A 26,176-nucleotide genomic window follows, 5' to 3' on the forward strand; every position below is an offset into this window, starting at 1 on the left:
GGGTCATATGGTAACTCTGTGTTTAACTTATTTTTTTGCCAAACTGTTGTCTACAGTGGCTGTACTATTTTGGATTCCCACCAGCAATGTATGAGGGTTCCGTTTTCTCCACATCCTTTCCAGTACGTGTTACTGTTTTGATTCTAGCCATCCTCGTGGGTGTGAAGTGGCAGCTCATTATGATTATGTCTTCTTAAAGAAGCAAACACAACCAAATTCAGAAGAATTTATAAGGCTGGTGTCTGATTAAAAAGGCCCCAGGAGGTAGATTTTGCCTTCAGAGTTCAACTCCTCCTGTGGTGCAGTCCCAAAACACTAGGTTTGTTCTGTTGACTTTGTTCCATAAACCTTTATTGTGCACAGTTCCTGTGTCTGTCAGGCACTGGGCTGGGGCTGGGATACAAAGATGGAGGCTTACACTCTAACAGGGAAGAAAGATCAACAGTTACCCATTATGTAGGGCAGAATGGAGCAGGTGCCAGCCGAAGAGTACAAAGGAAGAAGAGCCAAAGGGTCAGAGGAGGAAGCTGCACTGGATGGGCACAGCAACACGTCTCTCGCCCACAGAAACAACCCCCAGATCAGCCAGAGAGATGAGGTATGGCTTCTGAGTACTTAAAGGACTTTATGTTCCCAAAAGGCAACTGGTGCTGAGAATTCACAGTTGATGGCCCAGATGGCAGTGGGTGATGGCTGGCGTCTCCCGCCCAGGCCCTCACAGTGTCCCCAAGGGGTCATTGCCCTCAAGCTGCTGTTCTTCAGAGTCCTGGAAAAGAGAGGGTTGTAAGGGGGGCAGGGCATTCTGTGTGTTGAGTCCTAGGTTGAACCTCTCTGGTGGCCCCTGGTCTGAGGCATGACTCTCCCTGAGCGCTGTGAACACATATGTGCTGGGCGTGTTCGTTTGTGCTGCTGCCTTGTGTTGGGAGGTGGGATGGGCTGGGGGTAGGGCCACCTGTTTTAGTCTCTCCTGCTTGAAGCTGGGTGGCCCAGGACAAATCAATCATCCCAACTCGGCTGCAGTTTCTTCATCTACAAAGGGTCATAATATTACCTCACAGGGAGACAGGAGGATTAAATTAGAGCCGACAGTTAGCAAGGTATAAGCCCCTCACAAAAGGTGGCTAATAATGTTACAAAAACTCCCTTCGGTTTGAAAAAGAACCAGGGGTGGCTCTTGAGTGCCTGAGAGAGTGTGATAGAAACCCCGCTCGGCTGGGCATGGTGGCTCGCGCCTGTAATCCCAGCACTTCGGGAGGCTGGGGCAGGCAGATCACTTGAGCTCGGGAGTTCGAGACCAGCCTGAGCAACACGGTGAAACCCCATCTCTACAAAAAATACAAAAATTAGGTGGCGCATGCCTGTAGGCCCAGCTACTCGGGAGGCTGAGGTGGGAGGATCGCCTGAGGCTTGCAGTGAGCCCTGATGGTGCCACTGCACTCCAGCCTGCGTGACACACCAGGACCCTGCCTAAAAAAGGCCACACTCTAGAGGCGGCCATGCCAAGCCTTCTGCTGACTTTAGCTCTGACTGGCACCCAGGCTTTGTCAATTAGCATAATAGATGCTAGAAATGGCTTTTCTTGGGTGAAACTAGTGGTGGTAAATGTGTCTGGAGTCACTAAAAATAGTGTAAAAGGCGTGAGAATGTAGCACGTCACTTTGCAAGCTGGTACCTTATGCTTAGGATTCTGGAATGTTTTTGCCATGTAGTCTGAATAGTAGGTTTAGCTGAATCCTGCATTTAGGCTACTTTCATGCATGGTGCTGATAGAGCCCTCAGAAGAGGACAGACGATGGGGAAGGCATGGGGTGCACTGGAGAGGTTGTATGCATTTGTTTCTCTCTGCTTTTTAAAAGAAGGTGATTTCAGCATAACAATACTTAGTTAACAAATGTAATTTAGCTGAACTTCCCACCTCTGCTTTTTTTTTTTTTTTTTGAGACAGAGTCTTGCTTTGTTGCCCAGGCTGGAGTGCAGTGGCGTGATCTCGGCTCACTGCAACCTCCGCCTCCTGGGTTCAAGCGATTCTGTTGCCTCAGCCTCCCGTGTAGCTGGGATTACAGGCAGGCACCACCACTCTTGGCTGATTTTTGTATTTTTAGTAGAGATGGGATTTCACCATGTTGGCCAGGCTGGTCTTGAACTCCAGACCTCAGGTGATCCACCTGCCTTGGCCTCCAAAAGTGCTGGGATTACACGCATGAGCCACTGCACCTGGCCTGAACTTACCCTTGAAATGTGAACCAGAAGCCTTTACATGGGTTCGATTAAAAAAATATGATTTGCAATCTGGTTATTTTTCAATCTATTGCATATATATTAAATGTTACCACAGGCATGAAGAACCACAAGATATTTACCTTTGGTTTACTTTGGAAAAATAATAACATCTCTTGCACTATACAAACTTCAACATGGTAGAAGAAAACATTTCTCTCCTTTTATAAAAAGAAAAATTAAGTTCTATTCCTATATATTTTTTTCAGTCGAGAACTGGTATTAAACTACAGGCAGGATGTACTTCCACATGTGTTATATATGGGGTACCCTGCCAAGGGGTCCCCCTGGATTGATGTCAGTGGAGGCCCCAGGTAAGCTCAAGCATCACCGATTCTAGAGATAAATGGTCCCTTTCCGGAAGACCAGAGCAAAACACCCACCCATATATATTATAAGGCCTCATCAAAGAAAAGTAGCTCCAAAAGCAAGAAAGCAGCAGCTCTGACAACAAGCAGTAAAATCTTAGATAACGATGTCAGTGTAAGTTTAAAGGACATCTAAGGCCAGGTGCAGTGGCTCACGCCTGTAATCCCAGCACTTTGGGAGGCCGAGGCGGGTGGATCACCTGAGGTTGGGAGTTCAAGACCAGCCTGACCAACATGGAGAAACCCTGTCTCTATTAAAAGTACAAAATTAGCTGGTTGTGTGGTACACGCCTGTAATCCCAGCTATTCGGGAGGCTGAGGCAACAGAATCACTTGAACCCGGGAGGCGGAGGTTGCGGTGAGCCGAGGTCGCGCCACTGTACTCCAGCCTGGGTGACGAGTGAGACTCCATCTCAAAGGAAAAAGAAGGACATCTAAAAGAAAAATCCTTTTTCCTTATATCTTGTTTTGCACGTGCTGCCTCATAAATGATTGCAGCAGAATTCAGCCCAAGACTTTTTTTCACTGTGACATCTCACCTGGTCATGAGATTGGGCTTGGATAACAACCTCTTGTTCTCCCCTGTCTGTGTTTGTTCAAGGATTCTGCTGTCTACCCAAGAGAACCCAGGAACTCTGGACAACCACACTGGCTTCAGTCAGCTTGCAAAACTGGCTTGTAGGCTTGTTACCTGACATACATTCTAGAAATGAACCTTCTTTCGTACAAAGCTCTCCACTGAAATTTCCTAAAAGACATCATTCCCCAGTACCCCAAGGGAACCTATTCCTAGATAAGGATGCAAACTCACCGTGAAGGGGTCGTAGGAAGGTTCTGGGGGAGCCGAGGTTGTGCTCTCATACAAGGGGTTCGAGATATTCTCAGGCTGCTGCTTGCCAAGAGCTGCAGCATTAATGTCCTCTTCCGACTGTTTGGAAAGACAAGCATGAAAGCCAGGAGCGTCCCCAAAGCAGGAGCATCTCATCCAAGTTGGCAGGTAAAGCAAGCCACCCTTTGCCTCTGGGAGCTTTTCCTTTTTTAACAGTACTTTGTTGAGAGATGATTCACATATAATAAAATGCACCAACCTTTAGGTTCAGCTCAGTGACATCTTACTGATGTCTACCCAGTTGTGGTCACCACCAAATCGGTACATAGGGCGTTTCCATACCCCAGGATGTGTTCACATGCTCTTAGCCTGCTGGTACTGCCACCAGGGTAACCGCTGTTCTGACTCCCATCACCCTGGAGTAGTGTTGCCTGTCCTTCAACTTAATATAAATGCAGTCATACAGCCTGTACACTTTCGCTAAAAATGGGGATTTTGAGATTTGCCTTGGAGCTTATAAATATGCAAGCTGTCTGCCAGAAGGCAGCAAACTGCTGCTTGGGGGCTCTGCACTACAGCCTTTCCCAGGAGTGTTTTGAGGAGGTGGCAGCGGGAGAGGGTGGGCCAGAGAGGAGGACAAAGTCCATAAGGAATGATGCTCAACTGCTGTGCTGCTGCCCAGGCCGTATTCTTACACGGCCAGCCAAGAGCTGGCTGCTGATTCGGATGTGGACTCAACTGTTCAAATAGAAATGAGTTTCACTGGCTGCAGCATAAAGCCTCTGGCTGTGTAGGATCCCTAGCCCTGTGCCCCAGTCCTCAGAGCCAGTCTTGAAGCCCAAGCTAGGTCATGGGGTGTGCTTGTGCAGTGAATCCTCCAAGGTGAACGAGACTCCTAGGTCCTAGTGAATGTGCCTCCAGGCCAAACCCCTGGCACAGAGGCTCGGGCTGTGTTCTCTCTTTGCCAAGCCCTGTCTCAGCCAGAAAGAGGGGCTTGGAACCACCACTGCTGTTCCTCCTAAGGGCAGGGACCCCATCCAAGCAGCAGTAAGCGTGAGGTGGGTGGCCGCCCCTGCTACTGTGTGACACACTGCTTCTGGGTGAGGACTCTGGCACAGCCACTGACTGAAGCAGCCCAGGTCCAGGGACTGGGTTTTTGGAGAGGACCCCATCATCATGTTCCCATGTTTCTCTCTTACCTCAAAATGCTGGAAGCCGATTGTTCTCCGGTTTATCCGAAAGTAAGAGTAAGCAGCCAAGGCAACAGCTCCAATGACCAGGATGATGGCAAAGAAGATCCCTGCTCCCAAGCCACTGTGGGTCAAGGTCTGAACACAGAAAGAAAGGAAAGGGGCCCATTCTTAAAACTTCTGACTCCCCAAAAGGGGAATCCTTGGTGGCCTGAGGCATTCTGGAGCCAGTGGGGATAAAAATACTGATATGTTAACATGTATCTGGTCCTTTACATGGACCATGGTCTAATACCAGGTCCATGCCAGGGTCTAATACCCTTCTGTGAAATAACCCATTGAAGTGTGATAATAACCCAAAGAGATAGGGACAGTTGTTATTGTGGGAGAACTGGGGCACAGAGAGGTGACGCACTTGCCCAATATCACACAGCCAGTCAGTGGTGGAAGTGGGCTTTGAACCCAGTCTGGCTTTGGAGCTTCTGTGCTTAACCACTATGCTATGGAACTCTCCAGCAGCTCACCCCTCCCCTCACGCTTTTGCAAAAAAAGAATACTAACAACCACCATCACCAACTTTTATATAGCATGTACTATGTGTCAGGGGCTGTTCTAAGTGTTTTCCATTTTTAACTTATAGTCCTCCCCAAAGCCCAGGAGGGAGGCATTATGAGCCCCATTTTGCAGATGAGAAAATTGGGACTCAGAGATGCTACGAAGTGGAGGGGCCAAATCAAAGCTTAGGATTTCTCACTCCCCTTCCAGCGCTTCCTTTGTTGTCCCATCCTGCCCCTTTCATTCAACAGATATTAATGGTGACTGGTGCTGTATTGCTAATGCTTGGGAGTGGGGATGGCAGGAAGCAGGGTTAGGCAGTCCTGAAGCCAGCTACCTTGGAGGTTGGAGGCTGGAGGCTCCTCCAGTCTCTGGAGGAAGAGGGCCGAAGGCAGGGCTTCTGGTAGTGGTTTGCCTGTTGGTGAGTTGGCACCGGGGCTCCTCCTGGCCTGTTATCAGGGACCCTAGATACTCACCATGGGGGCAGGGGGTGCTTTTAAAGGCCTGGAAATGACATGAATGATCCCATTGGAGGCAAAGATGTCCCACTGCAGAATGGCTCTTCCATCAACAAACCTGGTCTCCGTCTAGGGAAACGAGAAGAGGGTTGATGGCTTTTACTCTCCGAGTGGGCAGCCCTCCATGGAGGGAAGTTGTTCAGTTTTCCCAAGGCCCCTGAGCCCAGGTTTCAGGTTTGTCTCCACTGATTGATAGGCAGCCCAGGATTTCTCCTCACCCTCTGGCCAGCCCAGAACACGTTAGTTGTCCTGTGCCAACAAGCTGATCTGAGGGCTGCAGAGAACCTTATGGGTCATTTGTCCAACCCACTTGTCTGACAGATGAGTGATCAGAAGGAAAGTGGCCTGACCCAGATCACCCAGGGAGTAAGTGGCAAACCCTATGCCTGTGGACTCTGAATCCATGTACTGAACATCACACCACGCTGTTAGAAAAGATGTAATTTTAAGTGATGTCCCAGTGTGATTTCCTGGCTTGTGTGGGCAGAAGCTGAGGCCCTGTGCCTCCTCCCCTGCTGAATCACATCTTCATTTTAACAAACCTCCAGCCGATTCAAATGCACATTAAGTTTTGAGAGACACTAGTCTAAACTGCTCTTAAATAGAAATCATTTAATGAGGTAAACATTTAAAACCAATATTTATTAAGCACTTGCTACCTGTCAGGCACTATTCTCTGCATGTCTCAGAACTTGAATCCGACATCATGGCTATCACCACCTCCACCACTATCACCATGGTCATCTCCATCAGTATCATAACCATCATCCACACTGAAGGGGCTTAGAACATGTCACCCCAAAATAACATCATTTTGGGCCGGGCACTGTGGCTCACGCCTGTAATCCTCGCACTTTGGAAGGCCGAGGCAGGTGTATCACTTGAAGCCAGGAGTTCAAGACCAGCCTGGCCAACATGGCAAAACCCCATCTCTATTAAAAATACAAAAATTAGCTGAGCGTGGTGGCGGGCACCTGTAGTCCCAGCTACATGGGAGGCTGAGGCAGGAGGATTGCTTGAATCTGGGAGGGGGAGGTTGCAGTGAACTGAGATTGTGCCACCCATCCAGCCTGGGTGACAGAGCGAGAGACTGTCTAAAAAACAACAAAAAACCACCCCCCACACACCATTTTGCCATATTAGTTATTTTGAGCAGAAGGCACTTGAGAAACGGCAGTTGCAGGAAGGGTTCCCTGACCTGCTGTCTACCTAAAAACAGGTGATAAAATTTCCCATGAGAAAGTGCCCCTTCTGTTCCGGAAGAGAAGAACATCCTTACTGGAGACTGGGAGTGGATGATGAAATGGATCTGTACAAACAAATCTACTGAAATACTCCTTATCTTCCACTCATATCCACCATCTATTTCTTAGTCATGCCACAATTTACTGCCCTTAGCCTAAAGCTCTTCATTTGATCAGTTTTCCACAATGTATCATTTCTTTAAAAAGTATATAAGCTCTTGATCCCAACTGTTCTTTGGGTCTCTATTTTCCATATGAGGGTTCCCTCGATTCACATAAAAGATTAAATAAAATGCATATGCTTCTCTCCTGTTTATCATATGTCTATTTAATTCTCAGGCCCAGCCACAGACCCTAAGAGGGTAGAATAAGTTTTTCCTCCCTTGTATCACAATCATGAAAGTAATGACCTGTATCATCATCACCACCATCACCATCATCCTGACTTTTCAGATGAGGAAATTGAGACACAGGAAAGCTGGATAACTTGTTTAAGTCCTTATAGTTAGCAAGTGGCAGAACTGGGATTCATACTGGGGTCATTTGACTTTGGAGCTCATGTTAATGCCTGGAATAGGCTGACAAGCTGACTGAAACGAAGACGGAGAATCAGCTTTAAAATGGGTTCATTATTCTTCCCCATTACCAGCTTCTGAGGCTGCCCTATTTCCCAAGGGGTAGGGGCTGCCCAATTGTCAGTGTGGTATGCTATGGTGGGCAGTTAACACCATGCCCTATCTGCAGGTCTAGAGTTTATGTTTGCATAATAGTTGTCCTCTATTAAGCACCTACTGTATGCCAGGAACTTTGCATGCCTTATCTCCCGTTCTCCCAAGAAGCCCAGAAGACTTCATACCGGTTGGAGTGGGTCCTGGCTGGCGGTGATGAGCAGCTTGCTTCCCAGCCTCGTTTGCAGGGTGGTGCCATTGACAAGGTCATTGTAAAAAAACATGCTGACATTGACGAGGTGGTGCTCGATGTCCCGCCCAGACAGGGTCTGAGAAAAAAAAGAAACACAGAATGCTCTTCAAAGGCCAAGCAATATTTTGTCTTTTTAATGATGGGGATGACAAAGAAAATCGCTTCTCATGGCCTAGGCTTTCCTGCCTCCATGTGGAGATCAGGAAATGTCAAGGTTTTCTCAGACTTCTGGTTGTCTGGGCTCTGCCAGAGGCCACCTATAGCTAGGATGGGGGATTGAATGTCATTTGTATTGTCTAGAGCAGAGCTTTCCAGCGGTGTCTTGAGGTAGGCAGAGGTATTGCTTTTCTCAGCCCTCAGGTGGCTGGTGGGGCTGTCGGAGCCTCAGGTCAGCCACCTGTGTGTGAATTGCATAAATACTGCCAATCCTGTGCGCTGTGATGTGAAGAAGGTTGGCGTGGAACACAGATTGCATCAGTGGCCCTGGTTCTTCCCCGCTCCCTGCACCCCTGGCCTTTGCCCCCCATGCTGACTTTGGGCTCAGTCGTGTGACCTATCAATCAGGCCGGGGGCACATTAGCAAACGTGACCAAACAGAGGCTTGAGAAGCACTGTCGGGACAGGGCCTACTCTCGCCTCTCTCACTCCCTGCCACTGGCCTGAGAACTCGCCTGGGCTAGCCTGTTGGACGATGAGAGTCCCATGGAGCAGAACCATTGATGGCCCGGCTAGAGCAGCTAACAGCTGGTCTCAGACCCGAGTGTGCCAAGACCAAGGGAGTGGCCACTGATCTGCAGATGATCTGTGAGCTAAATAAATGTGTAGCCACGAGTTTTCAGGTAATTTGTGACACAGCATTGTTGTGGTGATAGATAACATGCTAGTCTAAAGCGAAGGCACCAGGGACTCAACTCACCTCATTCTCCCCCAGCCCACTGTTCTGTGGCACAAAGAGGGTGCCGCGGATGGACAGATCAGTCAGGTGTTCTAGAAATGCACGGCCTCGAGCTGAGCTGTTGGAATAGGCCAGCACTTCCTGGGGAGAAGAAGGAAGTCATCAGAGGGGCCAGTCCTGGTGTGCAGGGACCAGGGTGGCTGGAGAAGGTCCCAGGGCATCACCCATCTGGGAATATTCATGGTGTGAACCAACTCAGCCTGCTGCTCCTTTGCTGTGTCTTCTGCCTGCGCCATGGGAGAGTTTGAGGACTTTTCCTTTCCTCAGTGAATCCTATGGTTTAAGATGCAGCCACGTCACAGCCCGTCCTCCACGTGGCTGCTTGAGCAGCCCTTTGAAAGGTGCATCAAATCTTGAGTCTCCTCAAAATCCTGCAGTGGCCCCCCACTTCACTCAGAGGAACAGCCCAAGTCTTCATAACGGCTCATGAGGCCTAAAGTATGTGGCTGCTGTTGCTTCTCTGACCCTGGGCCTAGCAGTCCTCTCTTGCTCACTCTGTTCCAGCCGTATGGGGCCTCCCTGCTCTTCCTCAGACTTGCCTGGCACGCTCCTGCCGCTCATCCTTTGCTGGACTGTTCCTTCTGCCTGAAATGTTCTTCCCCCAAGTCTGCGTGGCTCACTCCCTCTCTCGTTTACACTTTGCTTACATGTCACTTTCTCCCCAAAGCCTTCCCTGATCACTTCAGACAGAAAGGGGACCCTGGGGTGCCCCCCAGCCCTGCTCCACTTTTTCCATAGGATCTGGATCTATCACCTTCTAGCACTCAATACTATTGACGTGTTTGTTCCATTTATTGTTTGTTTGCTTGTTCACTGATATATCTTAAGCACATGATAAGTGCTAAATATTCACTGAGCAGGCTGGGTGTGGTGACTCACACCTATAATCCCAGCACTTTGGGAGGCTGAGGTGAGAGAACAGCTTGAGCACAGGAGTTTGAGACCAGCCTGAGCAACATAGTGAGACTCCATCTCTATAAAAAGTTAAAAAATTTGCCGGTGTGGTGGTGTGTGCCTGTAGTCCCAGCTGCTCGGGGGGCTGGGGTGGGAGGAGCCCTTGAGCCCAGGAGGTTGAGGCTGCCATGAGCTGAGATCGTGCCACTGTACTCCAGCCTGGGCAACACAACAAGACTCTCTTAAGAAAAAAATATATGTATTTTTAATATAAATTTTTAAAATATATATATACTTTTATATTTTTAATTAATATATATTTATATGCATATATATATATATATATATATATTTTTTTTTTTTCTCCTTCTGGGCTACTGAGGCCCAGAGAAGGTTGGTAATTTGCTGAAAATGTTTTGTTCTGACACCGTCTTTTCTTTGAAATGCTGTTGTAAGCCAGGCTCCCACACAGCAGAAAGATTAGTTTGGGTGTTCGTCTCTAGTGTATTTAATGGTGGTCCTGATTTTTAGACCAGTGAGATGGATATCTTCGGTCTGTGGACAAAGACTCCCTTTTGGGGTCCTTGGTCTAACTTCCACATGGATCCTACAAACCCTATACTCATGCTCAGTGCCCTTTCCTCCTGCGGTCACTGCCTGTAGATTCTACTGGGAACAGTGGCCCAGGCTGTCCTTGTTCCATACTCTAAAGCACGAGGGGGAGGCTGGAACCAGGCAGTCTGAGATTGAGCCCAGCTCTGAGGAGTTAGGCCGTGTCCTTGGCCTTGCTAAGCCTCAGTTTCTTCATCTAAAACGTGGATATAGAAGTGTCTTATACAGTTGCATGAGGATTTGGTCCTTCTAACAAGTATTTATGGAGAACCTGTCATGTCCAGCTACTATCTGAGGGTCTGGGGAGACAATGGTGGTCAAGGCAAAGAAAATCCTTTCCCTTATGGAAATTACATTCTATGGCTTGAATGAAATGTCATCTTAAATGCTCAAGAAATGTTAGCTGTTGTTGTTGTTGTTGTCATTATTACTGTTAGGTCAGTTCTTTGATCAGTCAGCACCAAACCTTTCTCCAGATGGGGCTTTCTCTTCGCTGGATATGACTTGTAGAATATTGACGTGACTTTAAGTGCAGTGCAAGATGCAAATTGACTCCATGTTAATTTGGCTCAGTGGGTGATCACCAGGCAGGCTTAGCTAACTACATCCATGAAGAAGATTAAAGAGTGTCTCATTTGTGTAGATCATGCTCTTAAACTGTTCCAGATACAAACAGAGATAATACCAGCTCACATGAACATAGAATTTTCCATGTACACACCACAGGTCTAAATGCTTCACAACTATTAACTCATTTAATGATCACAATGACCCTACATGGTTGATGCTACTACCATCTCCATTTTATAGATGAGGAAGTTGAGTCCCAGAGAGGAAAGTAACTAAGGTTTTATGAGTGGTAAAACTAGGCTTTAGATTCAGGCAAGGTGGTCCAGCACCCATGCTCTTAACCATGACTGTGGCCTTCAGCTTCTTAAGGCCTCACCCCTCTAATACCTGCTTTGAGGCAACCCCTCCCTGCCTGAGGCAAACCAAGCAGACATGGTACATACCGTCAGGAAGTTTGTGAGTGAGGGGAAGGACATCAGGACCTGCAGCAGGTTCCCGCTGCATGAGAAGCCATCTCCCACGTAGCCCACCTTGCAGGTGCAGTTCACATCTGGAGGGCAGAGGCACACAGGGTCCCACACAAGTAAGGCAGGGGCCAGGGCTGCACTGCTTCTGCTTGGGCTGGCCAGGCTGAGGATTGCTCAGCAGCTTCATGGCCCAGAACCTGAAGTGTAGCTGGGGCAGTTACCTTTCATCCGATAGCAGAAGACATCCCACATTTCACTCTTGTTGGGTCTAGGTCCATAGTCCACTATCCCAACCACACCAGAGCCACAGTTCTGGGAGGCGAAGGCTGTGGGGTAGGCAACCCGCCCGCTCTCCAGCCAGCCTGCTGAGCACAGGTGGTACTTGGCCTGCAGGGATACAGACAGGGCCATGGGTCAGCTGCAGTTTCATGTGTTGTGGCATCATTTGGTTAATGTCTGATTCCCCATTAGACCATAAAACCCATAAAGTCTCACTTTGCCTACTGCACCTCTGTGCCTGGCACACAGTAGGTAGTCATTAGATGTTGACTGATTGAGCCACTGGGTGAACAAGTGTCCTCTCTTTCTTGTAGGTACCCAGGTCTTTCATACTCATTTCTCTTCTCTCTGCTCTTGAGAAAGAATTTGCTGTCATCCATTTATACTAGGTGCAAATTTTTCTGCTAATGGGTTGATAGAACTCTGATGATAGAACCCTCATTTTTTTTTTTTTTTTGAGGGGGAGTCTCGCTCTGTCACCCAGGCTAAAGGGCAGTGGCATGATCTATGGCTCATTGCAACCTCCACTTCCCAGGTTTAAGCAATTCTCCCGTCTCAACCTCCTGGGTAGCTGGGATTACAGGTGTGTACCACCATGTGCAGCTAATTTTTATATTTTAGTAGAGATGGGGTTTCTCCATGTTCATCAGGGTGGTCTCAAACTCCTGACCTCAAGTGATCCACCCGCCTCTAGGTCCCAAAGTGCTGGGATTACAGGTGTGAGTCACCACGCCTGGCCTAGAACTCTAATTCTTCATCATAATATCATCATTGCTCTCATCATTATTATAATTATTGTCATCCTCCCCATCATCACCACCACCATCATCATCATAAGACTTATTGAGAGCTTATCTGGGGTCAGCTTCTCTTGCAAGAGCTTTTCATGTGTCAACACCTTTAACTCTCAATCAACCCTATGAGGTGGGAACTTTTTAAATCCTTATACAATTGAGAAAATTGAGGCAAAGAGAAGTAACTTGCTCAAAGTCACACAGCTGGCAAACGGCAGAACTGGCATTCAAACCCAGGTGGTCTACTATTCCAGATCTTTCAATAATCTTAAAAATTGAGTTCCTAGTGTGTGCCATATTACATTTAGTCCTTCCACAAACATTCCAGGTAAGTCAGAAATTTTAGTGGCTTGATCAAGGCCATATGACCAGCAAGCAGGAGAGCAGAGATTCAGATTCTCTTTGAGTCTGGGTCCTGGCATCAAAGGCTTTATTCCTTGGTAAAGAAATACCAGGTCTGAAAAAGTAGAGATTTGTTAGTGATGGAGGTTGGAGAAGGGGCTTTAAAATCATACCTACTAGGCATTCATCTCCTCTGCTCCCAGTGATAAACCACCAGCCTGGAACTCCAACCTGCTAGCTTTTCCAAATGGGTAGGACTTCTAGTTTTAGAGGTTAAGAGAGCAGCACCTGATCAAAGAGCTCCGTTTCCTTCCTGCCATATCTGAAGGCTTGTGCAGTCTCTATTTATTCTTTTCACAGTCCTTCTGGCCACAGAGAGCTCCAGCTATTCCAGGGAAACTCCACTGTTTTGTGGGTTCGGGGAGATCCACCCTAGGCTTGTGGGTATTGCTCTTTCTGGTTTCCAGCTGTGAGGTATGCACTTCCAGTCTGCCTCTGCCTTGCCAGTTGAATGTCATGGTTGAAACAGACTTTTAAGAGTCAGGTCTATATTTAAATATTGGATCTGCCACCTCTTGGCTGGGTGACATCAGGCACTAAAACTTTCTAAGCCTCAGTTTCCCTATCTGTAAAGTGGGAATAGTAACACCTGCTCTGCCTCCAGAGATGTTGTAAGGATGAACAATAATATCAACGAAGCACCCTGCACAGTCCCTGACACATAATAGATGCCCAATAAATGGACATGGTGACTGTTAGCATTGTTCCAGGAGCTACCTGCACTCCCTTGCTTGAAGGCAACAGCTCAAGTCTCCCCCATCGTAAGAAGGGGATGCACTTCCGCCCCTGCAGACTCTGTCTGCACAGAATCTGCTAACTGAGGACCCACCTTCTGGGCATAGGAGAGCTGGTTGTAGGTTGCCACGGTCGCAGCTTCGTTGGCACAGGCCTCTTTGGCTTTGTCAAAGGTCAGCTTATACTGGCCCAGTGGGGAACGTAGATGGAACACCCCAACAGTGGTATCTGGATGAGGAAGAAGAGGAATCGCCCAGGTCAGCCCACCAGGTTGGCAGTGTTTCCAACAATGGACTCTGAAGGACTTTCAAGACGAAGGCCCCAGCTATACCCCAGGGTGTCTCCAGAAGCCACTTTCCCTTCAAGTTATGTTGAAGTACTCATTTAAAATATTTCTTTTCTAACTATAAAACTAGCATATGTTCATTGTGGAAATTAGGGCAATACAGAAAAGTAAAAAAATAAGCAAAAACCACCTACAATTCTATTCTCCAGAAATAATCATTACTCCATGGCTAACATTCCGGTGTATTTCGTTCTAGAATTTTACTTTATTTTTTGGTAAATTTTTAATTTGATATAATTTGACATTCTTTCAATCTTCTTTCCTATTTATTCATGTTACACATACTCTAAATGTGGTAGCATACTGCCGATGTAGTTTTCATAAATCTTTTTAAAACTTAACATTAAATCATAATTACATCCCAATATTATAAAATTTCTCTGGTAACATGATTTTCTCCTCCTCCCCATACTTATAATTGAAAAAATTTTTGTGACCTTTACAGCTATAAAAAACACATTAAAGTGAGTTTCTGCCCAGGGCTCTGTGTGTTTTCTGACCCCTGCTGTGCCTTTTAAAAAAGTTTTAAAAATTCATTTCCCCCTAAGATACTGAAAGATTTTTATCATTGGTTCATAGCTGATATATTTCCTAATCAAACAATTCAGTGCAGAGACCAGCAGTAGTTCAAGAACCAAGTCACATTTTTATATTGTCAAGTTCATTGTATACTGCCACAGAAAGGATACTTTCTACACCAAAGAAGACTAAGTTTTTCTTGTTTGAACATATTTCAATAGCACAATGTGTAAGTCAAATGATCTTGGCCATATCTGAAATGCAAACACCAATTTAACAGCTTGGAGAAGTATGGAAAAGTGTTCCTTGTCTCTTTGTTGAGACAACAAAATACAATGAATTTGAGTAGATGTATATCAATATATTTTATCATCATTTACTATTAGATATTTATGTTATTTCTAATTTTCTGTGATATTAAATAATGTTGGGATGGGTATGCTTATCTTTATTCAATTCTCAGATTATTTCTATAGGATGGGGTCCTGGCAATGGAACCATCAGGTCTCAGTATGAGTTATTTTGAGGCTTTCTGCTGCACGCATTACCAAATCGGCTGCAAATCATGAAGGCAGTTTGCCCTCCTATGAACTGCGTGAGGGCAGGCGCTTCCTCCTGAACGTGGGATGGTTCTGTAACTGTGCCTACAGGGAAAGCTGGGGCATTCTCCCAAGCTAATGGTAACCACACAGCTCCAACAGAAGGGAGGTCCAACGTGATGCGCAGTCACTTAGTATCACTGCCAACATTTTCTTGGCATTCATAAGAAAGCAGAAGAGAAAAGCCCATGGGAGAAGCTGGACCACACTCTATGAGCTGGGTGGATTTCCACTTGGAAGTGGGCTTTGGGAACAGGTGGGACTGGCTGAATGAACTGTGTCCTAAAGAAAAAGCCAAGCTCTTCTTGACTTCACAGTCTCAGGGGCAAATAACTTCCAAATCAGCTGGTCCCAGCTGTGCATTTTTGTCCCCATCCTAAGTAGCAACTGCCCATAAAATCTTTCTGCTTAGAAGTGCCCCTGTACCTAGACCATAGGATATCCCCAACCAAGCTTTCAAACCTCTCGTCACCTTCCCTCCCCAGCTACTTTAACCCAGCACCACCACTGCATTTGGTCTCAGGATGGAAACTTTATGGCATGGCTGAGCCTTTCCGTTTCTCTGTTCTGTGTCCATTGTTAGTTCTTTCAACTTCATCTCACTCCTCTTCTCAGTACAGACCCTGCTACTAGGGGGTCACAGCCTTCATGTCTCTTCCTCATGGCTTCATCCTTCTCAGCTGACCCTTGATGATTCTCTCCTGGCCATGCTGTCCCTGCCAGCAGAAACGCCATACTAGCTCCTCTAGCCCAATTCAAGCCTCTAGGAAGTCTCCGCCAGAGACCACATCTGTCAAACAAACCCAACCCTGGAGAGATCTAGTACATACTGATCAGCCATAAAGTGCAGTGCCCTGAGTCACTTTCTGAACCACTGAAGTCCCTCTGCCTTGGCTGGGGGCTATATTTATGGGTACTTTCTGTCCTCCTCCATTGGGTTTCAAGATGTCCTATTGCCCATGCCTCTGCACTTCTATGTGGTTTTTCACTTTTCTCAGCCTCCCAAGTAGCTGGGATTACAGGCGTGCGCTGCCACAAATGGCTAATTTTTTGTATTTTTAGTAGAGATGAGGTTTTGCCATGTTGGCCAGGCTGTCTCAAACTCCTGACCTCAAGTGATCCATCTGCCTTGGCCTCGCAAAGTGTTGGGATTGCAGGCTTGAGCCACCAGGCTTGGCCTGATTTGTTTTTCTTCTTTCCCTTGAGGGTGCCTTCCCCAGGCCTGAAGAGGAGGGTGCTTTGGGCCATAGGTCCTGGTCACACTAACCCTGGAAGTGGAGGTCAACACATTTGGCGTCCGCGTGGCACTGCCCGTTGTCCTGTAAGCAGCGGTCAATGGGCAGCTGCTCCGGCTCACAGTTCATCCCATCTCCCACATAGTGACTTTTACACTCACACTTGTGCTTGCCCTGTGGAGGGAGAGTGGGAAGAGATGAAAAAGTTCCTTCTCTAGGACCCCAGGATGCTCAAGTGCCCATGGGACCAATGTCCAGCCTAGGAGGTGTTCAGATGGACCAAGAGAGCGTGCCTCTCCTGTCCAGTGGGAATAACTGCTACATCCTGCTTTTATCCAGGCTTATGATGAAACCTCATCCTTTACATCTCATTTCAAATGTGGCTTCCTCAGAGACAGCCTCCTTGACCACCCTACACAAGTAGCTTTTCCATTTCCTTCTATCACATTGGCCTGATTTATGTTCTTCACAGGGCTCCTCATGCTCTCTGAGAAAATTCCGTGCATTTGTTTCTGTACAGTTCATTGCCCCCCTCTCCCTACTTGTGCACAAGCTCCGGGAAAGCAGGGACTCTTTTTGTTGTAACCCTGGGACCTGCAAGAGCACATAGTAGGTACACAGTGACCACTGGTTGAATCAATGAATGATCTCCTTTAATCCCCACAACAACTCTATGATGTCTGCATTATTATGAGGCCCACTTTACAAATGAGAAAACTGGGGATCAGAGAGTAATTAGCCACCTCCAGACCACACAGCTCGTCAGTCCAGGAGGTAAGATGCAAAAGCAATCTGACTCTAGAACCACATTTATAACCAGGAACAGACATTATCTTGCATCATCTTTTCTGCACTTTTCCTGCCACATCTTACCAAATTTTTTTTTGTTTTTGTTGTTTTTTTTTTGAGACAGAGTCTTGCTCTGTCACCCAGGCTGGAGTGGCGTGATCTCGGCTCACTGCAAGCTCCGCCTCCTGTGTTCATGCCATTCTCCTGCCTCAGCCTCCCGAGTAGCTGGGACTACAGGTGCCCGCCACCACACCCGGCTAATTTTTTTTTTTTTTTTTTGTATTTTTTTAGTAGACATGGGATTTCACCATGTTAGCCAGGATGGTCTTGATGTCCTGACCTCATGATCCGCCTGCCTCGGCCTCCCAAAGTGCTGGGATTACAGGCGTGAGCTACCGTGCCCGGCCAGCTTTTTGTTTTAATAAGCCTTTTATTTGGGATAATTTTAGATAGATAGAAGGGTGGCCAAAGAGAGAACTCTCCTATACTCTCCACCCACTTTCCCCTGATGTCCAACATAACTAGAGCACATTCGTCAGAGCTAAGAAATTAATGTTGGTACATTACTGTTAACTAAGCAATACACTTAAGAATTTAACCAGCTTTTCCATGGACGTCCTTTTTCTGCCTAGGGGACTACCTTGCATTTAGCCCAATGACTTTTAACAAGAAACAGACTGTGCTAGAAAAAAATGTTTAGGAAGAGTCCAGGAGATAAGCAGAGTACGGGAGGTGGAAAGGCAAGGAGGAGCGAAGCCCAAGGGGCTGCTCCCAAATTTCCCTGGGAAAGAGCGACTCACCGGGCCTGTCATTTTACAGGTGGCGTGCTCGTGACACCCTCCGTTAAGGCCGTCTGCACAGGGGTCTATCTCTGTGCAGCTGCGCCCGTCCCCTTTGTATCCCTTCTGGCAGCTGCAGGAGACCTTCGTGCCCTTCTGGGAGCATCTGGCCACCTTTGCACAGCCCCCGTTGTCCTGTTTGCAGAAATCCACAACTGCAAGAGCAGAGGAGAGAGGGCTCAACTTACCACCTTCTGTGGAACTAGGGCTTCAGGTCAGCGTATGGGTCACCACAGCACTAGTGGTGTTGGGTGAGTAAATGGGCCCCTATGTGTTCGTGCTTCTCTCTCCATGGCCTGTGGCCTCTGTGCTGGCCTTTGCAACATGAATATTTTTGTGACACCCTCATAGATGCAGCCTGATGACATCTGTCCGCTTCTGCCCCCTTTGTCATATACCTCCAGGCTTGACTTTGGTGTTAGTTTTCAGAATTTGGATTTTTAATGTTAGGACAGTGTGTGTGTGTGTGTGTGTGTGTGTGTGTGTGTGTGTGTGTGTGTGTGTGTTGTGTGTGTGTGTGTGTGTGTGTGTGTGTGTGTGTGTGTGTGTGTGTCTGTGTGGTGTAGAGTTAGTGCAATATTGAGCACCTGTGAGATAGACATTGTTATCCCCATTCTATAGATGAACAAACTGAGACTCAGCTTAGCTGACCTGACAAAGGTAAAACAGCTAAAATGTGGCCTGGCTGAAGATTTAAACCCAGGTTGGTTTGGCTTCAAAAATCCATGCTTTCCTCACTGTGCTGCTTGTAGAAGCTTTGTTTTTATGATCCCTCAAATATCGACCCAACAATAGATTAGCTCTAGCCTCAGGAGTAGCTGAAAAGCCATCTGCATTTATGCAGCCACTTGAGACCCTGGAAGAATAAATACAAGGACAAGAAGACTCATTCTAAGGATGGGAGGGTGGGAAAAGAGAATCTAGGTCTTTGTTGCCGTTGCTGAACGCTGACTCACTTCTGGAATGCCTTGTAGCTGAATAAAGAACAGGTATAGCAAGATCTAATTTTTGTAAAGAAAGTATATATCTCTGAATATTTATCCATGAAAAATATTAGAAAGTACATGTGGCTGAGACTGCTAATTTTCCCTCAATACCTAGTCTCTGTTTTCTTCTTCTTCTTTTTTTTTTTTTTGGAGACAGAGTCTTGTTCTGTTGCCCAGGCTAGAGTAGAGTGGCCTGATCTCAGCTCACTGCAACCTCTGCCTCCTGGGTTCAGGCGATTCTCCTGCCTCAGCCTCCCAAGTAGCTGGGATTACAGGCACCTGTCACCACGCCCAGCTAATTTTTGCAGTTTTAATAGAGATGGGGTTTCACCATGTTGGCCAGGTTGGTTTCAAACTCCTGACCTCGAGTGATCTGCCCATCCCGGCCTCCCGAAGTGCTAGAATTATAGGTGTGAGCCATTGCTCCCAGCCTAGTCTCTTTTTTTCTATAATAATAGATTTTCAGGTGGGCTCATGGTTGCCCAACAAGACTACATTTCCCCGTTTCCCTCGTAGCTTGGCATGACCAATGATGAGATTCCAGCCAATGGGATGAGAGCAGATGTGATTTTTAACAATTCCTAGTTTGCATTCTTAAAGAGAAGGAGGTTTGCATCCTTCCTCTCCTTCCATCTTGCTGTCCAGGCCGGGCTTATGGTATTGGCCACCTCAGGTGAGGTGAGTGAACGATGGCAGAGCCACAAGATAAAAGGAGTTCAGCCCCCCAAATGAGCTTTCAGAGTGAAACTGTATTAGCCCTGAATACTTCCAACCTGTTACATGAGACAGTAGGAAACATCTGCCTTATTTATGCTGCTGTTCATTTGGGTCTCTGTATGGCTGAACCTATATCCTAACTACTATAGATGGATATTGCAGTGTTCACAGTGGTTCTCACCTAGTGGTGAGAGTATATTTAGGTTTAACTTAAAAAAATAGTGTTGTGTATTTTGATTTTTTTTTTGAAGGCTGGATTACTTGTGGAGTTAGAAAAACACTCTAAAGTTAGCCAGGTGCAGTGGCGCATGCCTGTAATCTCAGCTACTTGGGAGGCTGAGGCAGGAGAATCGCTTGAACCTGGGAAGCAGAGGTTGCAGTGAGCCAAGATTGCACCATTGCACTCCAGCCTGGGCAACAAGCGTGAAAGTCCATTTCAAAAAAAAAGAAAAACATTCTAAAGTAAAGTGCATCCCAGTTTGCAAAACAATTTTGAAACCCTGACCTGGAGGGTGAGCAGATCAAGCATGAGCACACCCATTAAAGAAACTGAGTCATAGAGAGGCTAGGTGCTGCTGAAGTGGCTCAGACAGGAAGGAGGGCTAGGATGAAGCCCAGGCACTGTGAGCAAGTCCTGCTCCTCTCCCACACCACGCTGCTATTTCACCCGTGCACAAAGGTGGCTTACCTGTGCATGTGATTCCATCACCTTCATAATCCAGGTTACACTCACACGTGTTGTTCTCCTTACAGGTGGCATTAGCAGAACAAGGAGGCGTACACACTGCAGGCAAAACTGCAAAGAAAGGGGCCACCTTCATTCTGCACCCGTGGTGTAAAGAGTTAAAACCCATCTAAGGCGACTTCCCAAGACTCTCTCTGGACCACTGTGTTCATAAGTGCCCCTGTACAGCAGGAAGATGGGGTGATTTGCTAAGGTCTTTTTTAGCCTTGGAGATTCTGGGATTCTAGAATTACTCTTTTATAGTAAGACATGATCTCTGCCATGTCATTGAGATTTATATGAGAAAAAATGTTCTTTAGGGGCTATTAATTAAAACTTTATACCACACAACTTATTAGCAGGAATGAACTTGGCAGATCAGCTCTCTGGCTCTAAGGACAGGGGTTCCCGATGGAGATGGTTAAATTGGAGGAGAAATTCCACGGCCTTCTGAGGGCACCACTGAACTAGGGAGAAGTCTGGAGCTTTGGTATTGGCTGGGGTTACAGTGTATGCTGGCAGCAGGAGGCCATGTGGTGCTTAGGGGAGGAGGGAGGAGGCAGAAGGAACAGGGAGGAGGAGGAACTCAAGTTAGCCATACTGCTGCAACCCATGAAACTTCAGGTTGCTAAAGCCCACAGGAAGGGCCTCGCCACACCCTATGACCCCAGGGAGGATTAAATGACAGTCATTCACATGAATAATTCAACCAGCACATTTCAGATCTACCAGAACGCAGGGCTTTGGGTATAAAGGAGACATCAGAAAACTGACCATTTAGTAAAGATTGAGCTATGACAATGATTATAATGGTGAGTGTGATAATGGCAGCTGCTTGTTTTGAGCATCTGCATACACTGGGAACTTCAAAACCATGCTCGCTGACCCTGCCAGCAATCTTTTCCTTGCAGAATGTGTAGCATGTAGTTCTTTTTAAGGATAAGCAAGTCAAGGCTCAGAGAGTGCGGTTACCTAAGGCCATTCATCTAGTAAGTAGCAGAGCCAGGGGTCAGACCCTGGTCTTGGGCATTCAACGTGGTTTCCATGAAACCACTCAGCCTCTGTGTCAGTACCCATCTGGGCCCCCAAATCACCAAGACGAGGCACAGTCCTTGCCTGAACCTGGGATTCTGTGCTTGAGGTGGGTCCTATAATCATACGGGATGACATGCTAGTTTCATAGGTTTGAGTTAAATCTTTCATCTAGTTTTACTGCAAGTCTCCATCCTCCTGAGGCCCAGGGCTACAGATCTGAATCATCTTTTACCACGTGGACCTGCTTTGTCACTTTTTTCAGATGTCACTCAGACTCCCAACCTCACTTGTATGCTCTTGGCAGTGTTCACTGCAGCCCTGGGCTGCCAGCAGCTGACCACTCCCATGACTGACCTGCCTGAGTGTCACACGAGGGGCCTGTCCACCCCGTTTCACAAAGGCACTGCCCGGAGCCCGTGATGCCATCATCGCACTGTCCGTGGTCTGAGCAGCCACAGGCTGTAAACAAATTAGGATATGATCAGTCATCAGGGGTTGAGACCCAATCAACCAGCTCCCTGACCCCTTGTTGGCTATGCATTTTCAGTTGTGGGAGGCACCATGCTTATGTCATAGTCATTCATTCATTCATTGAAACATCTAAAAAATAACTTATTCAGGGACTATCACAGGCCAGGCACCGCTAAGCGATAAGGTTACAGGGAAAAACATAATAGAGAAGGTCCCTGTTCTCATGGGGCTTACAGTCTCAGAGTGCCCAGCTGTTGATCATGTAATTATAAATGAGATGAATGTTACAATCACAGTAGAGAGTATCATGGGGTACGCAATGAACATTTAGGGAGATCATCTCATCTGGGGCTTCCTGATGGAGAAATCTATTTAAAAGTAAAATTTTGGCTGGGTGTGGTGGGTCATGCCTGTAATCCCAGCACTTTGGGAGGCTGAGCCGGGAGGATTGCTTGAGGCCAGAAGGTCAAGACCAGCCTGGGCAACATGGTGCAACCCCGTATCTACAAAACAACAACAACAAACAAAAATTAGCCAGATGTCGTGGTACATGCCTTTAGGCCCAGCTACTTGGGAGGCTGAGATGGGAGGACTGCTTGAGCCCAAGATGTTGAGGCTACAGTAAGCTGTGATCACACCACTGTATACCAGCCTGGGTAACAGAGTGAGACCCTGTCTTAAAAAAAAAAAAAAAAAAAAAAAAGTACAATTGTGGCCAGGTGCAGTGGATCATGCCTGTAATCCCAGTGCTTTGGGAGGCTGAAGCAGGAGGATTGCTTGAGGCCAGGAGTTTGAGACCAGTCTGGGGAACATAGGGAGACTCAATCTCTACAAAAAATTTAAAAAATGGCCCGGCGCGGTGGCTCATGCTTGTAATCCCAGCACTTTGGGAGGCCGAGGCAGGCGGATCATGAGGTCAGGAGATCGAGAGCACGGTGAAACCCCGTCTCTACTAAAAATACAAAAAATTAGCCGGGCGTGGTGGTGGCCGCCCGTAGTCCCAGCTACTCGGAGAGGCTGAGGCAGGAGAATGGCGGGAACCTGGGAGGCGGAGCTTGCAGTGAGCCGAGATTGCGCCACTGCACTCCAGCTTGGGTGAAAAAGAGAGACTCCGCCTCAAAAAAAAAAAAAAATTAAAATTAAAAAAATAAAAAATTGGAGGTGGAGCCAAGATGGCCGAATAGGAACAGCTCCGGTCTCCAGCTCCCAGCCCCAGCGACACAGAAGACGGGTGATTTCTGCATTTCTGCTTGAGGTACCGGTTTCATCTCACTAGGGAGTGCCTAACAGCGGGTGCAGGACAGTCGGTGAAGCGCACTGTGCGCGAGCCCAAGCAGGGTGAGGCATTGCCTCACTCGGGAAGCGCAAGGGGTCAGGGAGTTCCCTTTCCTAGTCAAAGAAAGGGGAAACAGACGGCACCTGGAATATCGGGTCAGTCACATCCTAATACTGAGCTTTTCCAATGGGCCTGGAAAACGGCACACTAGGAGATTGTGTCCCGCACCTGGCTCGGAGGGTCCTATGCCCACGGAGTCTCGCTGATTGCTAGCACAGCAGTCTGAGATTAAACTGCAAGGCGGCAGTGAGGCTGGGGGAGGGGCGCCCATCATTGTCCAGGCTTGCTTAGGTAAACAAAGCAGCCAGGAAGCTCAAACTGGGTGGAGCCCACCACAGCTCAAGGAGGCCTGCCTGCCTCTGTAGGCCCCACCTCTGGGGGCAGGGCACAGACAAACAAAAACTCAGCAAGAACCTCCACAGACTTAAAGGTCCCTGTCTGACTGACAGCTTTGAAGAGAGTAGTGGTTCTCCCAGCACGCAGCTGGAGATCTGAGAACGGACAGACTGCCTCCTAAAGTGGGTCCCTCACCCCTGAGCAGCCTAACTGGGAGGCACCCCCCCAGGAGGGTCAGACTGACACCTCATTCAACTGGGTACTCCTCTGAGACAAAACTTTCAGAGGAACTATCAGACAGCTGAATTTGTGGTCTCACGAAAATCCGCTGTTCTGCAGCCACCGCTGCTGACACCCAGCCAAACAGGGTCTGGAGTGGACCTCTAGTAAACTCCAACAGACCTGCAGCTGAGGGTCCTGTCTGGTAGAAGGAAAACTAACAAACAGAAAGGACATCAACACCAAAAACCCATCTGTACATCACCATCATCAAAGACAAAAAGTAGATAAAACCACAAAGATGGGGAAAAAACAGAGCAGAAAAACTGGAAACTCTAAAAAACAGAGCACCTCTCCTCCTCCAAAGGAACGCAGTTCCTCACCAGCAACGGAACAAAGCTGGATGGAGGATGACTTTGATGAGTTGAGAGAAGAAGGCTTCAGACGATCAAACTACTCTGAGCTACGAGAGGAAATTCAAAACAATAGCAAAGAAGTTAAAAACTTTGAAAAAAAATTAGAAGGATGGATAACTAGAATAACCAATGGAGAGAAGGGCTTAAAGGAGCTGATGGAGCTGAAAGCCAAGTTTCGAGAACTACGCGAAGATTGCAGAAGCCTCAGTAGCAGATGCGATCAACTGGAAGAAAGGGTATCGCTGATGGAAGATGAAATGAATGGAATGAAGAGAGAAGGGAAGTTTAGAGAAAAAAGAATAAAAAGAAATGAACAAAGCCTCCAAGAAATTTGGGACTATGTGAAAAGACCAAACCTATGTCTGATTGGTGTACCTGAAAATGATGGGGAGAATGGAACCAAGTTGGAAAACACTCTGCAAGATATTATCCAGGAGAACTTCCCCAATCTAGCAAGGCAGGCCAGCATTCAGATTCAGGAAATACAGAGAATGCTACAAAGATACTCCTCGAGAAGGGCAACTCCAAGACACATAATTGTCAGATTCACCAAAGTTGAAATGAAGGAAAAAATGTTAAGGGCAGCCAGAGAGAAAGGTCGGGTTACCCACAAAGGGAAGCCCATCAGACTAACAGCTGATCTCTCAGCAGAAACTCTACAAGCCAGAAGAGAGTGGGGGCCGATATTCAACATTTTTTTTTTTTTTTTTGAGACAGAGTGTTGCTCTGTCACCCAGGCTGGAGTGCAGTGGCGCAATCTCGGCTCACTGCAAGCGCCGCCTCCCGGGTTCACGCCATTCTCCTGCCTCAGCCTCTCCGAGTAGCTGGGACTACAGGCGCCCGCCACCACGCCCGGCTAATTTTTTATATTTTTTAGTAGAGACGGGGTTTCACCATGGTCTCGATCTCCTGACCTCGTGATTCGCCCACCTCGGCCTCCCAAAGTGCTGGGATTACAAGCGTGAGCCACCGCGCCCGGCCTATATTCAACATTCTTAAAGAAAAGAATTTTCAACCCAGAATTTCCTATCCCGCCAAACTAAGCTTCATAAGTGAAGGAGAAATAAAATACTTTACAGACAAGCAAATGCTGAGTGATTTTGTCACCACCAGGCCTGCCCTAAAAGAGCTCCTGAAGGAAGCACTAAACATGGAAAGGAACAACCGGTTCCAGCCACTGCAAAAACATGCCAAATTGTAAAGACCATTGAGGCTAGGAAGAAACTATAGCAACTAACGAGCAAAATAACCAACTAACATCATAATGACAGGATCAGATTCACACATAACAATATTAACGTTAAATGTAAATGGGCTAAATGCTCCAATCAAAAGACACAGACTGGCAAACTGGATAAGGAGTCAGGACCCATCAGTGTGCTGTATTCAGGAAACCCATCTCACGTGCAGAGACACACATAGACTCAAAATAAAGGGATGGAGGAAGATCTATCAAGCAACTGGAAAACAAAAAAAGGCAGGGGTTGCAATCCTAGTCTCTGATAAAATAGACTTTAAACCAACAAAGATCAAAAGAGACAAAGAAGGCCATTACATAATGGTAAAGGGATCAATTCAACAAGAAGAGCTAACTATCCTAAATATATATGCACCCAACACAGGAGCACCCAGATTCATAAAGCAAGTCCTCAGTGACCTACAAAGGGACTTAAACTCCCACACAATAATAATGGGAGATTTTAACACCCCACTGTCAGCATTAGACAGATCAACGAGACAGAAAGTTAACAAGGATATCCAGGAATTGAACTCAGCTCTACATAAAGTGGACCTAATAGACATCTACAGAACTCTCCACCCCAAGTCAACAGAATATACATTTTTTTCAGCACCACACCACACCTATTCCAAAATTGACCACATAGTTGGAAGTAAAGCTCTCCTCAGCAAATGTAAAAGAACAGAAATTATAACAAACTGTCTCTCAGACCACAGTGCAATCAAACTAGAACTCAGGATTAAGAAACTCACTCAAAAC

The 26,176-nt window shown here is 47.0% G+C and overlaps 1 protein-coding gene across 1 annotated transcript in view; it reads right to left on the bottom strand.

The window, feature by feature from the left end:
- Positions 1-334: 334 nt before the first annotated feature.
- Positions 335-26,176, bottom strand: part of STAB2 (stabilin 2) — a 182,248-nt gene continuing 156,406 nt past the window's right edge. The window contains exons 57-69 of the mRNA XM_032171502.1: positions 21,754-21,858; positions 20,329-20,436; positions 17,899-18,092; positions 16,342-16,483; positions 13,705-13,838; positions 11,622-11,787; positions 11,377-11,483; positions 8,819-8,938; positions 7,838-7,978; positions 5,696-5,806; positions 4,674-4,802; positions 3,457-3,573; positions 335-766 (exon numbers count right to left, since the gene is read on the bottom strand). Of these exons, the coding sequence (XP_032027393.1) occupies positions 716-766; positions 3,457-3,573; positions 4,674-4,802; positions 5,696-5,806; positions 7,838-7,978; positions 8,819-8,938; positions 11,377-11,483; positions 11,622-11,787; positions 13,705-13,838; positions 16,342-16,483; positions 17,899-18,092; positions 20,329-20,436; positions 21,754-21,858 (1,625 nt within the window). The 3' untranslated portion in view covers positions 335-715. The remainder of the gene's footprint in view (positions 767-3,456; positions 3,574-4,673; positions 4,803-5,695; positions 5,807-7,837; positions 7,979-8,818; positions 8,939-11,376; positions 11,484-11,621; positions 11,788-13,704; positions 13,839-16,341; positions 16,484-17,898; positions 18,093-20,328; positions 20,437-21,753; positions 21,859-26,176) is intronic.

The sequence above is a fragment of the Hylobates moloch genome, unplaced genomic scaffold (assembly GCF_009828535.3).
Source record: "Hylobates moloch isolate HMO894 unplaced genomic scaffold, HMol_V3 SCAFFOLD_12, whole genome shotgun sequence".
Classification (NCBI taxonomy): domain Eukaryota; kingdom Metazoa; phylum Chordata; class Mammalia; order Primates; family Hylobatidae; genus Hylobates; species Hylobates moloch.